The sequence below is a fragment of the Suncus etruscus genome, chromosome 12, assembly GCF_024139225.1.
Source record: "Suncus etruscus isolate mSunEtr1 chromosome 12, mSunEtr1.pri.cur, whole genome shotgun sequence".
Taxonomy (NCBI): domain Eukaryota; kingdom Metazoa; phylum Chordata; class Mammalia; order Eulipotyphla; family Soricidae; genus Suncus; species Suncus etruscus.
Genome location: NC_064859.1, coordinates 76,166,542 through 76,182,396, shown reverse-complemented (window position 1 = coordinate 76,182,396; position 15,855 = coordinate 76,166,542). Strand labels below are relative to the sequence as shown.

Below are 15,855 nucleotides of genomic sequence, written 5' to 3'. Positions count from 1 at the left end.
TTTTTGGGTCACACCCGGCGATGCTCAGGGGTTACTCCTGGCTATCGGCTCAGAAATAGCTCCTGGCAGGCACAGGGGACCATATGGGACACCGGGATTCGAACCAACCACCTTTGGTCCTGGATCGGCTGTTTGCAAGGCAAACGCCGCTGTGCTATCTCTCCGGGCCCATTTTATGATAGTTTTAAATGAAGTTATTTAGCAAGTATTCCAGGATTGCTTGGATCATTACTGTTTTAGTTGTTATCTGTTATCTAATTTGCCAAGCAACAGAGTCATAAATTGTGTGTGTGTGTCAAATCCCAGTACACTCCCATGATATTGGCCCATAGTCTGGAATGGAACAATAGGTCCTGCTGGTGTGGCAGGGTTTATACCCTGTGGTACAGTGTTAGGAAATGCAGCAGAGGTTCTTGGGCATGAAGAACATGTGCCCTAACCCCTGAAGTGTTTCTGAACCAGGAAACAGAATATTTTAGTTGCTGTTTTTTGATGGCTAGTTTTATAGTGTTGATTTAAATGGTATAAATTGTAGGGTTTGTAATTTTTGATGCAAAGTTAATGTAGATCTTAAATTTTTAAATGCAGTTCTCAAAAACTAACAGTTTTGGGCAGAGGTAGGCTGCCTACCTTACATGTATGTAGCATGTTCAAACTGTGATGCCACATATGGTACTCCAGCACCCCAAAGAATGATCTCTGTGTTCACACTCTGGGTGTGGCCCAAACCAATCAAACTAAAGGACCTTAAGATTTAACTGAAGATTAAAGCCCAGAATTTCTTGCAATAAAAACTTATTTACAGGTTGTAATTACTTTAAAATATTTTAAATATGATTGATATGACAAATTCTATAATTTTCTTAAATTATAGATGAGAAAATAGTTAAAAAAATTAGAGGTCTACAGATGAAAGCAGAAGACTATGATGTTGTAAAAGTTATTGGAAGAGGTGCTTTTGGCGAAGTTCAGTTGGTAAGTTTTTGTTTTACTCTTTTTCTTTTTGGTTTTTGGGCCGTACCTGGCAGTTCTAAGGGGTTGCTTCTGGCTCTACACATGAATACTCCTGGTAACGCTCAGGGAACCATATGGAATACCATGGATTGAGCCTGGGTTGTCTGTGAAAGGCAGGCACCCTATGTGCTGCTATACTATCACTCTGTCCCTTGCTTGGTCTTTAACTTCCTGCTCTTTGTTTTATTATTTGTGTATTAGAAACATTTCCAGTATGCCCTGAGTAAATACAGTTTCTATGCCTGGCCATACAAGAACTTATTAATTTGCTAAAGTCATACCAACCTTGAAAGCCTCATCTGTAAAAGGAGACCAATGCTTTATAAAAACAGGGTTTCTTTCAATTCTGAGTTGCAAAATTTATCATAAGATTACATTGACTTCAGTGTTCAACTGCTTGGAAGGAATATTTTATCTTTGCTTCATAAATCTTGCTAACCAAGATTTATACAAATGTATGATTAAACCCAACAAAGATATTTTATTAACTGAAAGTAAACCTAAAATTTATCTTTGCAGGCCAAAGCAGTACCAACTGGAAATACTATGTTTACGAAATGATTAAGAAAGAAGTACTATATATGACTGGGGATATAGTTCTGGGACAAAAGTTTTTTATTTTGCCTTGCATAGATAAAGTTCTGGGCTTAATCTCTTTATTCATTCTAGGAAAGAAGTGAAAACAATAATATTCCTATTTCATCATCTAAGTCTGAGACTCCTGTTTTGTCCTTATAGTATGGCAGTAAATGTTTCCTATTCAATAGTGGTAAGCTTTATTGCTAGAATACTGAAAGAAGCTGTGATTACTATGGATTTCTATAGGAGCAAGTCATTATAGATTAGAAAAAGTATTTTCTTTTTAATTCTTTAACTTGTTTAAACTTAGTTTTTATACTAAATTTCATTTGGCCATAAAACATGTAGAACAAAGAAAAACCTATGCAATCAACCTTCCAATCAACAAATCTTGAAAGAAGCTGGCAATTGTTGGAACAGTTTTACATCTATAGTATACCACATTTACATAACCTAATTTAGTTCACAAAATATATATATTTTGGTTTTTGTGCCACACCCGGCGTTGCTCAGGGGTTACTCCTGGCTGTCTGCTCAGAAATAACTCCTGGCAGGCACGGGGGACCATATGGGACACCGGGATTCGAACCAACCACCTTTGGTCCTGGATCCGCTGCTTGCAAGGCAAACACCACTGTGCTATCTCTCCGGGTCCAGTTCACAAAATATTTTTAAAAAAAGAAAAGCTTTCTTCTTTTTTTTTTTTCTTTCATACCTAGTTTCATTTTCAGACCCAGTTCTTTATTTTTTCAGGATCTTTTTTTTTCTTTTTAATTTTTGTTCTTTAATACCACTCTAGTTTAGGGTTGGGAAATATTCAGATGGCCCTTGGCAGAAAAGGGTCATCACCCCATTCTAGATAGTTACTATTATACCCATTTTATAGGTGGGGAAGTTTAGGTAACTAGAAGAGACAGTTTTCCAAATTTCCTCCCTCCCTTGCTATCTCTCCCTCATCCTAATTTTATTGACTTCACTTTGTGGGGTGGGGGTGGGATTGGAGGAGAATACGGTTCGACCATACCCAGATATACCTGGTTATCCTCAGAGGTTACTCCTGGTTCTGTATTCAGGAATTCTTGGTTCGGGCTTCAGGAATCCCTCTTGGTAGTGCTCAGAGATACCAGGCAGGGTACAAGGCAAGCGCCCTATCTGCTGTACTTGTCTTTCTGGACCTGCCTTCACATTTTATCCAAGTTACTGTCAGATTCTTAAAAACTGAAAGTGCTAATGGAAAAAATATGAAAACCATTAATTAAATCTGCAGTTTTATTTTGTCAAAAATGAACTGGACTCACATTACTATTTGACAGACTGATTTCCCTAGATGTCTTTTCATTTGTTTTCATGATCCGTTCCTACACCATTTTCATTGTAGGCATAGTACAGTCAACTTTTCTGAGAAAAGTATAATTTTGTACATGCATGCATTGGGTAAAATTTAACTTTTATAACATAAATTCTTTGTTTCATTGTGTTTTGTTATTTCCAAATATATTTTCTATGGGGGAGAAATGAGAATGAAAATTCCATTGGTTTTCCTTACTTTCATCAATATAATTTTTTTGTTTGTTTGTTTTTTGGGGTCACACCCAGCAGCGCTCAGGGCTTACTCCTGGCTCTATGCTCAGAAATCGCTCCTGGCAGGCTCAGGGGACCATATGGGATGCCGGGATTTGAACTACCAACCTTACACAATCAAGGCAAATGCCTTACCTCCATGCTATCCAATATTTTTTATTCCAAATATAAGCAGTACTTTTCAAGAGCTAGAAATATTTAAATAAGGGGTGGGTTACTAAGGATTAAACCTATCACTTCGTAAATGTGAGGCATGCATTTTATCACTGGACTATATCCTTGGTCTTCTTCTTTTTCTTTATTTTTTTTAATTTTAGTTGCCATGGTTCACAAAACTGCTATTCGTAACATAAAAAATTCATAAAACATTCAAGAAATATACCCTCTGTCAACAGAGTGTTCCAGTGTCTCCCCCAACCCATATCTGCCCTTGTGACCCCACTGAAGTTCTCCCTTTTTTTGGCCTTTGAATCTCTTGGCTCTTACTAGGAATGTCACCTGTGTAAAAACTCAGTGCAAGTAGGAACTGGAAATCATAGTTTGGCTCATTTTTAAATTAAAACACTGCAGCCCATTAGTTCATTCACCAAATCCATAGTGAACATCTATTTTATTATTAATGCTGATGTTGTACATAGTAGCAAGGATACAATGTGAATTTAGATGAGTCTGGACTATCCCTACCTTTGTTGAGCTTATATTTTGATGTGTGACAAAAGTTGTATCAGGTGGAAGAAAGCAGATGGATTTCTAATGAGGTCCTATTTTGGATGGGACAGGGGTCATTCCTTTGAGGAATTTATATTCTAGTTAAGTTTAAAAAAGGATCTAGTTGGGGCATGAGAGATAGTAGGGCTTGCCAGGACCAATTTCTAAGTGCAGAGCCAGGAGTAGTCCCTGAGCGCCGCTGGTGTGATCCGATCCCCCCCACCTCCCAATAAAGAAGATTTTAGACTTTTTGTGGGATTGAAGTTATGGAGTGTGATGGATTTTCTAATACCTTTTTAATAACCTTAAGCGTTATTGATTCCTCTACCTACCATGTGGTACCCTGAGTATTCTTACTTAATAAAGTACAAGGTCCTCGAACATCACTGCGTAAGGCCGTAGAGTCTATTCCTCTTCCCCCTCTCCCCCCTCACATGGCCAAGGTGGCCTAGTTAGTCTCCTTCACTACAGGACCTGAAGAGTGCTGTATACTAGGGCTCTTACATTCAACTCCTGGCCTGGTTGACTGAGAATTGCTGGGAGATCATGTCTTCCCCATCAAACAAACCAAAGTATTTTGGAGAAAGATAGGGGATGCTAGAGAAACTAAAGGAATGTAAATAGATTGAAGAGGAAGAAGAGTGACAGGATATAAATTGTGATTTAATGTGGTAGACATAGGGCTAGGTAATTAGTTTATGATCTGTCCATTCTCTTCAGGAGCTTATCTTCTTTTCTACAACCATAAGTAGGGTAATGTTGTACAAAAAACTGACAAATGTTAAGTGAAAAGGGAACCAACTCAACACTAGCTCAACAGAGGCAATCTGGCCCTCTTCTGCTTTGCAAATTATCCTAATTGTGGGCACACATCTATAGAATTAGCCTAAGTGATTAGTAGCATTGATTCTGGATTCAAGCTACTTTTAAATCTCGGTTCTACTTAAAATCTCTATGATTTTCAAGTAATTTTATCACTGAACACTAATGAGAAGATAAAATGTATTAGACAGTCATATTATTGGCAGTATTTTTTTTCCTTTAAAACAAACCCTTTGAGGCCAGAGAGATAGCACAGCGCTGTTTGCCTTGCAAGCAGCCGATCCAGGACCTAAGGTGGTTGGTTCGAATCCCAGTGTCCCATATGGTCCCCTGTGCCTGCCAGGAGTAGCCCCTGAGCACCTCCGGGTGCGGGCCAAAAAACAATAAATAAATCAATAAACAAATTAAATAAATAAATAAATAAAACCCTTTAATACTTATTCCTTGCTATATAATGTATTGGGTTCTTATGCTGATAGTGAGGGGATATAAGCACATTCATTATGTTTCTTGTTAGACAGCATCTTATTGTTAAACTTTAGCATCTTTATTAACATGAAGGAACAAAGTTCTACAAATTTCATTTTTTTACTTAGGTGAAATCTATATGGAACCCAATGCTGAAAGATATTGTATATTTCATAAAATAGTCTACTGGGGATTTTTCTCCTTTATTTTCTTTAAAATGTTCTGCTTATGCTTTTTATTTAATCACAGTTTACTTTATAGCTAAATCTTAGTAAAAATTTTTTCATAAAGATTAACAACAATTTTATCTTTTAAAAAATTCACAGGTTCGTCATAAGGCTTCACAAAAAGTTTATGCAATGAAGCTTCTTAGTAAGTTTGAAATGATAAAAAGATCAGATTCTGCTTTTTTCTGGGAAGAAAGAGATATTATGGCTTTTGCCAACAGTCCCTGGGTAGTTCAGGTAAGCATACTTATACATTTATTTTATATCTAAAAGTAGGTTTGTAACTTCATAGAAGTTGAATTTTCATTGCTATAGTGACAATGTATAATTTATAATTTTAATTATATATAATGTATCATTTATAATGTATAATTTATTATATACTTTTTTTTTTGTCTTTTTTTAACCACAGCCAGCGATGCTCAGGGGCCATTCCTAGCTTTGCTCAGGACGCCTTCCTGGCAAGCTCAGAGGCCATTTGGGATGCCGGTGACCAAACTCAGGTGAAGCGCTTGCAAGGCAAGCGCCCTACCCGAATGTTCTGTCGCTCCGGCCCCTATTATATACTTTTTAAAATTTATTATATACTTTTTAATATTCCTAAGTAGCATTCCACCATATGTAATACTTAAATTGATATATAGAAGCAACTATTTATTGCAATTTCTCTATTTTAATACTGCTAACACATTGGATTGATAATTGGTATGCTGTTATTCTCTGCTGGTTCTTTTTTTTTTTAATGTATAAGGGACAATAATCAATCTGGGAAAAAACGAATTTATACAATAAAAATTTTAATAAATATTTGGATGATTTTTCTGTAGTCCTTAAGCCAAAATTTGATTTCCTAAATACAGCTTTATTTGATTGCAAAGTAAGGTATTTATAACCTTTTTGTCTCCTTTTCAATTATATTTCTTACTGGCTTTATTTTTTTAAGGAGTAAAGAACTGAGGATAAAAATGTTTAAATGTGGGGTAATAGGCAGTGGAAGTGAGAGTAAAGGACTAGAAATGAGCCTGTAAGGTGATGAGCCAATGGGGAAGGGAAAGTATACAACATATAGACATTTTGTTTATTGTAAACATAGATGAAACTGTATGATATCCTATTAAACTAACTATACTTTATGCGCAGGGGCATTAGCCTCCGCACCGTTTGAGAGTGGACACTGGTGGGAGGAAAGTTGCCAGCTACTCCCCAAGACAGCCTTACTTGTGCAGGGTGGGTTTTGGGGAAAGCCTGGGGTCCCCTTTAAACTCCTCCCCGGCACCCACCTCACTGATCCTCTGGGCAGGGGCCCAGGGATAGCCCTGGAGTTCTGGGAGGAGGGAGAGGGAAGGCTGTTGGTGGGGAGGCGGAGCCCTGTAGTCTCCCCTAAGCTTGGCAAAAGGGCCTTCGGCCGGGTACCATACTATTCCTCATGTTGGCCAAAGTTACAAATGTAACTTACTAGCTATCCATTCGGGAAAAATAAATCTTGCCAACCCCGGGCTTGAATCCTGCCCACCCTGAAAACCAGCACCACATATGGAACTCAAAGCACCTCCAGATACACCCATGAGACAATGCCAGAAATAATACCACTGGGTGCTGATGTGTAAAATAAATCTTCAAGATGCATGGCAAGTACTTTAACCCCTTTAACCCCTGTACTCTCATGTTTCTTTTATATATTACTTAGTATTTTTATGTTTGCATTTGGGGGGGGGGGTTTGTTTCTAAATTACAAGGGAATTGACTTTTATGTAATGTAGGATTTATTTTTCCCAAATGGATAGCTAGTTTTTCCATTGGTATTTTTAAAAATCTGTCTTTTCTCTATACAGAAAATAAAATGTCCTGTATAACATTTACTAAATTACCATATACTTACGTTTTTTTTCTTGACTGTTCCATTACGTTGACATGTCATTTGTTCCTATATCAAAATCATATTGCCTTAATTTCTGTAGTGTTTGGTGTCTTTTCATTAGTTCACCTTATATATTTTTTGACAATTAAATTTTTTTCTCTAGGAAATTTGAATTAGCCTTTTTATTTTGTTATTTATTTTATGAAACAAATAGAAAAGACCATTATGGGGCAAGGGATGTGACTCAGCAGTAGAGCCATTTGCTTGCATGTATGAGTTTGATTCCCAACCATCGCTTAAAAGCTGACAATAAAAGGGCTGGAGAGATAATACAGTGGGTAAAGTGTTTCTCTTACTTGCTGCTGACCCAGGTTTGATACCCTGCATCCATTATGGTCCCCCAAGTCTCTCAGAAATGATCCCTAAGTGCAGAGCCAGGAGTAAGATATGAGTATAGCTGGGTAACCTCCCTCCCAAATAAAAACAAAGGCTTTTAAATAAAATTTCAAAAAGTAAATATTTCATTTTTGTCATGAAATCTTAAATGTGTTTATATGATTTTACACATAAACAGACACATTTTTGAAACATAGCTGGCACTGCTTGGAGGTTACTTCTACTAGGTCAGATACTTGGGACCTTGGTGGACTTGCATGAAAGCAGCATGCTAGCATTTTCAGCTATATCCCTAGCTGAACATCAGGTAATATTATGTAGTACTTAGGTAATAGGAAAAGAGTTTACAAACATTTTGATGAAACTTAAAATATAAGTATGTTTTAAAAATCAGGTCTGTGGGGCCGGGTGGTGGCGCTACAGGTAAGGTGCCTGCCTTGCCTGCGCTAGCGTTGGATGGACCGCGGTTCGATCCCCCAGCATCCCATATGGTCCCCTAAGCCAGGAGCAACTTCTGAGCGCATAGCCAGGAATAACCCCTGAGCGTTACAGGGTGTGGCCCAAAAACAAAAACAAAAAAAAAAAAATCAGGCCTGTAAGGAGAGAATTTTTTAAAATAATAATAATAAATAATTTATAATTACTAAAATTTTTTTGGAGAGATAATATGTTAATAGCATTATACAATTAGGGTTCACAGTGTTACCTCTCTAATTGCAGATGTTCTATTAATGCTGATGCATAATAGGATTTTAAAACTGCCAAATATCAACTTGTTTATTTTTTATATTCTATTTATATTCTATTTATAAAAGAAGTTAAATTTCCAGAAAAATAGAGTAAGTGGTAGGGAATTTTCATGTACCTTTTTATAGTTTCCTATTATTTATAGTGTCCCTATTATTAACATCTTACTTTAGTAAGTTACATTTGTTACAATAAATGAATGAATATGACACTCTGTTAGGAACTAAAGTCCATAATCTCTGGGTGTTTTCTTGGTGTTTACATAATATCCCCCCTTTCGTTCTAGAATTTCTTTCTAAAGAAATAAAGTTACATTACCTTTAATTATTCTATCATAGCTCTTCTTTCGTGAACAGTTTTTTACTCCACTACTTTTGGGCTATCTTTATAACTGAAGATTACTTGTTATTTGTAGAGCCCGTATCATCTTCCTTTGAAATTTCATGATATTATTTTGGGTTACGGGTTTTTGAGGAAAGACAACAGACATTTCTTGGTAGTTATGCTCTTGGGTGAATGTTTATTTTTACTTTTGGGCACTGATTTCTTGTGTATAGCTTGCCTTTTGAGTTTGTTAATACGATTTTTGATTCATAGGAGTTTTTACTTTTAATGTAGAACAGTTTAACCAAACTTTGATTATTAAAGCTTTTTGTGTTCATTTTTCTTTTCCTACCTTTGTATCCTACCTTGCTACTTCGATCTCTATGTAGATAATTCTGTTGTCTTAATGTTTTGGTTTTTGCCAAAGGTAAACCCAGCATTTAGGTTTCAGTGGGTTTATTTAATAATTACATTTTATTTGTTCTCATGTGAATATCTAATTTTGATCCTACCTTGATCTTAATTGTAGATATTCTTATATCTTTGGTGACTTTCCTATGATAAACTTAGTATCAGAATTAAGTCGTGTGTGTGTGTGTGTAAATGAAGAAAGTTTTTATTATTAATAATGATATAAGGGGAGATAAAGGGAGAAGCTCATGTTTGAGAGAGAACACAGGCTTCTCCAGAGTGGAAATAAGCAAGTAAAGAAACAAGCCAATGATACTTGTTCAAATGAAAATATGCTTGTAGAGTTAGCAGTGATTTGTGAGTTTCTGTAATGTACATATATATAGTTATCTTGCCATGTCATTTGTTTTCTAGCCTGACAGTTTCCAAGATCAAAGTTATTTTCCTAAATTGAAGATATAATTTTGTTGCCTTTATTATATTGACTGAGTGACTTTTGCTAATATTATTCAAATGTTTTTGTATATATATCTTTTTAGAAATGAGGATTTTTCTGTTGGATTTTTTACTGTTTCTTTTCCCTTTGGATGTTTTTTCAGTCTCGGATTTTTGGGAAAGGGAGACCTCCCTAGTGATGCTACCAAGTGAAGTGGTACTCAGGAGACCCAGAAAACATGCCCATAAGTCTCAGCCAATTAGGTTGATGGTTCAGTGGAAGGGCCAAGGGTCACTTCTGGCAGTGCTTTCAGAGGGATCCTGTGATGCTAGGATCAAATGAGGGCCACTCACATGCAAATCCTGCACTCCAACTCTTTGGCCTAACTCCCTGGCCCTAAACGTTGGAATTTAGCTCAGTGCTGTATTTCCCCCTTAGACATATGCCTGAGGCTATGTCATGTGTTTTTGAAAAAAGTTCCTTCGATCAGACTTCTAGTTTTATGGTTTGTTCTCATGCGTTTTATAATTTTAAAGTTACAGGTTCCTTTTCAGATTATTATTTGCTCTGGCATTACTCTTTTGATGGTATTATATATTTATTTATTTATTTTACTTTTGGGTCCCATCATTTGGTGCCCAGGGACTACTTATGGCTCATTGATCAAACTTAGGCCTCTTGATACAAAGCATGTACCCAGCCAAATGAGCCTGTTCTTAAGTTTGTCCTGTTATGCACTCCCTTGATTGTTTTCTGTTTGTTTTTCTTGAGTGTTGGTGTATTTATCCTATTTTGCTCCTATTTGTTTATAGAAACCTTTTTCTATTTGCATTTACTTTTGTGTTTTTTTTTTTTTTGGGGGGGGGGCACACCCGGTGACATTCAAGGGTTTACTCCTGGCTGTGCACTGAGAAATCGTTCCTAGCTTGGGGGACCATATGGGATGCCGGGGGATCGAACCGCAGTCTGTCCTAGGTCAATCGTGTGCTAAGGCAAACACCCTGCTGGTTGTGCCACTGCTCTGGCCCCTATTTGCATTTACTTTTGATATGGTGGGACTTTTTTTGGGTAGGACATATGAAGATTGAGATTGTGATTTTTCCATCTCTATGGGTCAGTACCATTTACTCTGGTACATGAAACACTGCCACTTGTTGCTTGATATGAGCAAGGTAATGAGGAAGGGAAGAAAGGAGAAAGCATTGTGTCATGTTCTGTCATGGCCAAAGTAATTAGTATCAGTCTAGCATACCTAGACTATCAGTCTAGCATCTGCCTAGCATACCTACATGTGACCTACTGAAAGTGTTCCCTGAGAACTACTAGGGGACCTAAAACCCCCCACTTTACTGCTCTCTCCTACTTCCATATGGCTGCCAGTTGTTCTTTCCAGAGATATGAGGCTTATTCTCCTTCTGTATCCATTGAATATGCTGTCTTCAGGATTTCTCTGAACTGTTTTTACCTGCTTGACTCTTTCCTGTGAGTTATATACAATGATTTGTTTTGTTCTCAGAAAACTTTTTCAAGTTTAGCTTTCCTGTCATTCTTTTTTTTGTGTGTGTTTTTTCTTATTACTATTTATTTGTAAAAATGCTTCTATTTAGATTGTTGTATTCTTTAAGAGCAAAATGTTGTATTTATGCATTTTAATAGCTAAGCATATAGATATCTATGTTAAGTTATGTTTAATTACTTTTCTATTAATGATGACCAATGTAAAGTAGTCAGTTGTTTGGACACTAAGATTATTTGCCTTTAAATAATATTAAGAATAGCTGTTGGATTTTATTCTATTTATGGTTTTAGTTTTCTTTAAAAAAATATTTAAATTTTATTTTGTAGCTTTTTTGTGCCTTTCAAGATGAGAAGTATCTTTACATGGTAATGGAGTACATGCCTGGTGGAGACCTTGTAAACCTTATGAGTAACTATGATGTACCTGAAAAATGGGCCAAATTTTATACAGCTGAAGTTGTTCTTGCGCTGGATGCTATCCACTCCATGGGTTTAATTCACAGAGATGTAAAGCCTGACAACATGCTCTTGGATAAACATGGACATCTGAAACTTGCAGATTTTGGCACATGTATGAAGATGGATGAGGTAAGTATATTAATGAGTAAAAAGGTTCTGAGTTATTTAGAAACTTAAACTTCAAATCAGAGCTTAATAGTTTTAAACAAAGATAAATTCAGTTTTTCTAACTGGAACAACCCAGCCAAAACATTTTTTCTTTTCTAATGTTCAACTACCTTTAGAGTGCTTCATTAGTAAGCTACTGATTCCAAGGGAACAAAATTCTCAGGTAACTTAATTATCTTACGTATTGAATATTGACACTCTTGCTACCAATCAGTATTAGATTATGTGTATTCTGATCTAGGTAAAGAAGTAAAGTACAGTAAATTAAGGAACTTAGGTTTCTTATTACCTTTATCCCATATACAAAAGATTAGGTAAGAAGTTTTGCCTTCTTGTACCCACTCTGTGCATCAGCCATCATGAATAAAATTGGGACATCATTTATTGTGTTGCTTTACTTAACTGTCCAATACTTTATATAATGACAAATAGATTCTGTTGAATTAACCTCTTAGCTTATTGTGATATTTAGTTTTGTTACAGAATTATATCTTGCCTTTTAAAATACAGAATCATGTTTTATGTAATTTTTTTCTATCAAGAGGTAGATCTAGAGGCAATTTACAAAAATAACTTTTAAATGTATATGTTTCTAAATTTATGTTGACAATAAATTAAATATTTTGCAGTTTTTCTAACCCCGTGTTCTTATGAAGCACAATCATTTTTAATTAAGTTGACTTTCTCTCTTTTAATCTCATATTTGTGCACATGTGTGCTTTTTAAAATTTTTTTCCTATCTTTAGGAAAATTTTTTCCATATCTTTAGGAAATACCTAAAGCATAACTTTCCAAACTTAGCTTAGAATTGACCTCATCTAGAGTATTCTCTTATAATCTTAACCTGTCTTACCACAATTAATATGATAATGTTCTTACCTATTTAGAATTTGCGTTATACTTTATAAGTCATTCTAATCTAGATTTGTATTTCCTATCTACTACTGATACTTAGCATCTCCTTACAGTTTTTGTCTTCCTTTTTGGTCTGTTCCTATATTCTATACTAATCAATGCTTAGTAAATGAAAAAAAATTTTTTTTGTTTGTTTTGGGTCACACCCGGCACAGCACTCAGGGGCTACTTCTGGCTCTATGCTCAGAAATCGCTCCTGGCAGGCTTGGGGACCATATGGGATGCCAGGATTCAAACCACTGTCCTTCTGCATGCAAGGCAAATGCCCTACTTCCATGCTCTCTCTCTAGCCCCAGTAGATGAAATATTTTATTGTACTAAAGAATCCACATGGGTCTTTATGGAATGATTAGCAACATTATCTTTAATGAAAATAAAGTATAATTTTATGATAGCATACTAACCCTTTAAAATTTATTATATTTAATAAATAATATTTTTGCAGTACATTTCCTTGACTATTTCGATTTTTCAATAGGCCAGAAACCTTTAGGTGTATGCAGAGAAAGAAATCTGTATTCACCCCTAAGTTTCACAATTTTTAGGGTAGGTAAAGATTGTTAAGAAAACTTGGGGGCTGGAACTTTAGAACAGTGTTTGTCTTGCACACTGCCAACCTGGATATGATTCCCAGCATCCCATATGGTCCCCTGAGCCTGCCAGAAGAGATTTCTGAGTGCAGAGCCACGAGTAATTCCTGAGCACTGCCAGATATGCCCCCCCCCCCACACACACACACAAAGGAAAGAAAGGAAGAAAACCGAAGGGTCGAGAGAGAGTACAGTGAGTAAGATGCTCCCTTCACATGATTGATCAAAGTGTGATCCCCAGCCTCCCCTATGGTCTCTGAGTATCACCAAGTAGGGCCCAAAACAAAACAAAAAGTATTGGGGAACATAATTGAAATTGCTTTTTAAAACATAATTTTCCAAGTGTGTGAGTAAACATTACATTAGCTATTTAAGTATTTTAAATTGTTCCTTTACAAAGTAAATTAAAGAATGATTTCCAGGGGCCAGAACAGTAGTACAGGAGGTAGGACACATGCCCTGAATGCAGATTGAACTCAGGTTCAGTCCCTGGCACTCTTATGGTCCCCGAGGCCACCAGGAATGATTCCTGAGCACAGTCAGATTTGACCCAAAAACAAACCAAAAAGAATGACTTTTCATATTTTGTTAGCCTTTTTTTATTTTGCATTTGGACCACACCTGGTAATGCTCGGTTGCTATTCCTGACTCTGCACCCAGAAATTACTCCTGGATTTGCTTGAGAGACTATATGAAACGCTGGGTATCGAATCCAAGTTGACTGATGCAAGTCAAGCACCCTACTGCTGTACTATCTCTCACACTCTGCCATTTTTTTTTTTTTTAATTCAAATGCCTGTAGTTATTCTGGGCTTTCAACTTAACTGTCATTAGTACTCTTTACAAAGATCCCATCTTTTTATTTTTATTTATTTATTTTTTGGTTTTTGGGCAACACCCGGTGACTCTCAGGGGTTACTCCTGGCTATTTGCTCAGAAGTTGCTTGGGGGACCATATGGAACTTCGGTTCATCCTAGAACTGCGGTCAATCCTAGGCTAGTGCGGGCTAGGCAGATGCCTTGGGGCTCCAGCCCCAAGATCCCTTCTTTTTATTATTATGTTTCTCTTTCCCAAATACACAGCCACTGTAATAGGTTTATTATAAGTTCTTTTAGATTATTAGTATTTGTACAAACTGTACGTACAAAAATTTTATTTTATTTGCTAAACAATTATTGTTCAATATCCCAAATATGCGTGAATTATCTTATTAATTCTTAAAACTGTTGTATCTATTAATTTAATTTTTTTGAATCCCAGGTCACATTGTATGTGTCAAGCACTTATATTGTAGTGGGGGGAGGATGGCTACATTCTGTGGTGCTCAGAGCTCACTCCTGGTGGGACTTGAGGAACCATATGGAGTGCCAGGGATAAAAGCTGGGTCAACAGCGTGCAAAGCAAACACCACTGTACTAGCCCTCCGAGGTCATATCTAGCTCCTTGTTTTTAATAGTTCCATGTAGAACAGATTCATACATGTTATTATGTATAACTTGACAAAGATTTTCTCTAAATACAAGCCAAAAGGTGAGATTACTATATTACAGGATACAGAAAGTATACCCTGATCTCTAGTATTGCTGTAAATCTGATCTCTAGTTAGCAGTGAATGAGAAATCATATTTTCCCATATCGTTAATTGCTTTTTCTATTATTAACTTTCTAAATGTTACCAAGTCTGTTGGTATAATAGTTTTTAAATTGTATTTAGCTGTAACTAATGATGTCAAATATTTCTTCATACACCTGTCAGTCTTACCTCTTTTTGTAAATTGCCAGATTTGTGCATCTTATTTTGATCTTTTAAAATTTAACTTCTTGTTTATGTATTAACTTCTTGTTCATTATGTAAACTAGTGATTTGACAGTTACTTTTTGTCATGTTCCAGTTTATTTCTATCTGTATCTTTGAACAAAGATCTCTGATTTTCTTGTCAAGTAAACTAACAGCCAACTTTTGAAATAGGTTTTTATCCAAATCTCTATTCCTCAATTAATTTGAATAGAGAATTATATAATGCTAAAGAACAAATAATTTTTATTAAAATTTTATAGTGCAAATGATATAATCTGGTTGTTCACTGTTATATGAAATGATGTTACAAAGTTCCCCACTTTGCTTCTGATTCTTCTTACCATCTAAAGACTATTAGAAATGCTCAATTTGGGCCTGGAGAGATAGCACAGCGGCGTTTGCCTTGCAAGCAGCCAATCCAGGACCAAAGATGGTTGGTTCGAATCCCGGTGTCCCATATGGTCTCCTGTGCCTGCCAGGAGCTATTTCTGAGCAGACAGCCAGGAGTAACCCCTGAGCACTGCCGGGTGTGGCCCAAAAAACAAAAACCAAAAAAAAAAAAAAAAAGAAATGCTCAATTTTATTCTCATTCAACTGTACATCTATAGACAGGATCTACAAAGCCTAATATGAATTCCTACTGATAGTTTTGAAAATGATCTGTCTTAGTTTTGTACGTAGTTTTTTTGTTTTCTGAAAGATGTGTGATAGAGATCCTAAGTGGTCCACTAAGCATATATATATTATGTAAACTTATCTCCATATCTGTAGAACAGAGATTTATGTCTATATAATTAACCTATTATATATTATACATGTCATGTAATAATGTATA

The 15,855-nt window shown here is 36.1% G+C and overlaps 1 protein-coding gene across 1 annotated transcript in view; it reads left to right on the top strand.

Annotated features, from left to right (window-relative positions):
- Positions 1 to 15,855, top strand: part of ROCK2 (Rho associated coiled-coil containing protein kinase 2) — a 124,133-nt gene that overhangs the window by 52,361 nt on the left and 55,917 nt on the right. The window contains exons 3-5 of the mRNA XM_049784552.1: positions 875 to 975; positions 5,499 to 5,636; positions 11,417 to 11,677. Coding sequence (XP_049640509.1) covers positions 875 to 975; positions 5,499 to 5,636; positions 11,417 to 11,677 — 500 coding nt within the window. The remainder of the gene's footprint in view (positions 1 to 874; positions 976 to 5,498; positions 5,637 to 11,416; positions 11,678 to 15,855) is intronic.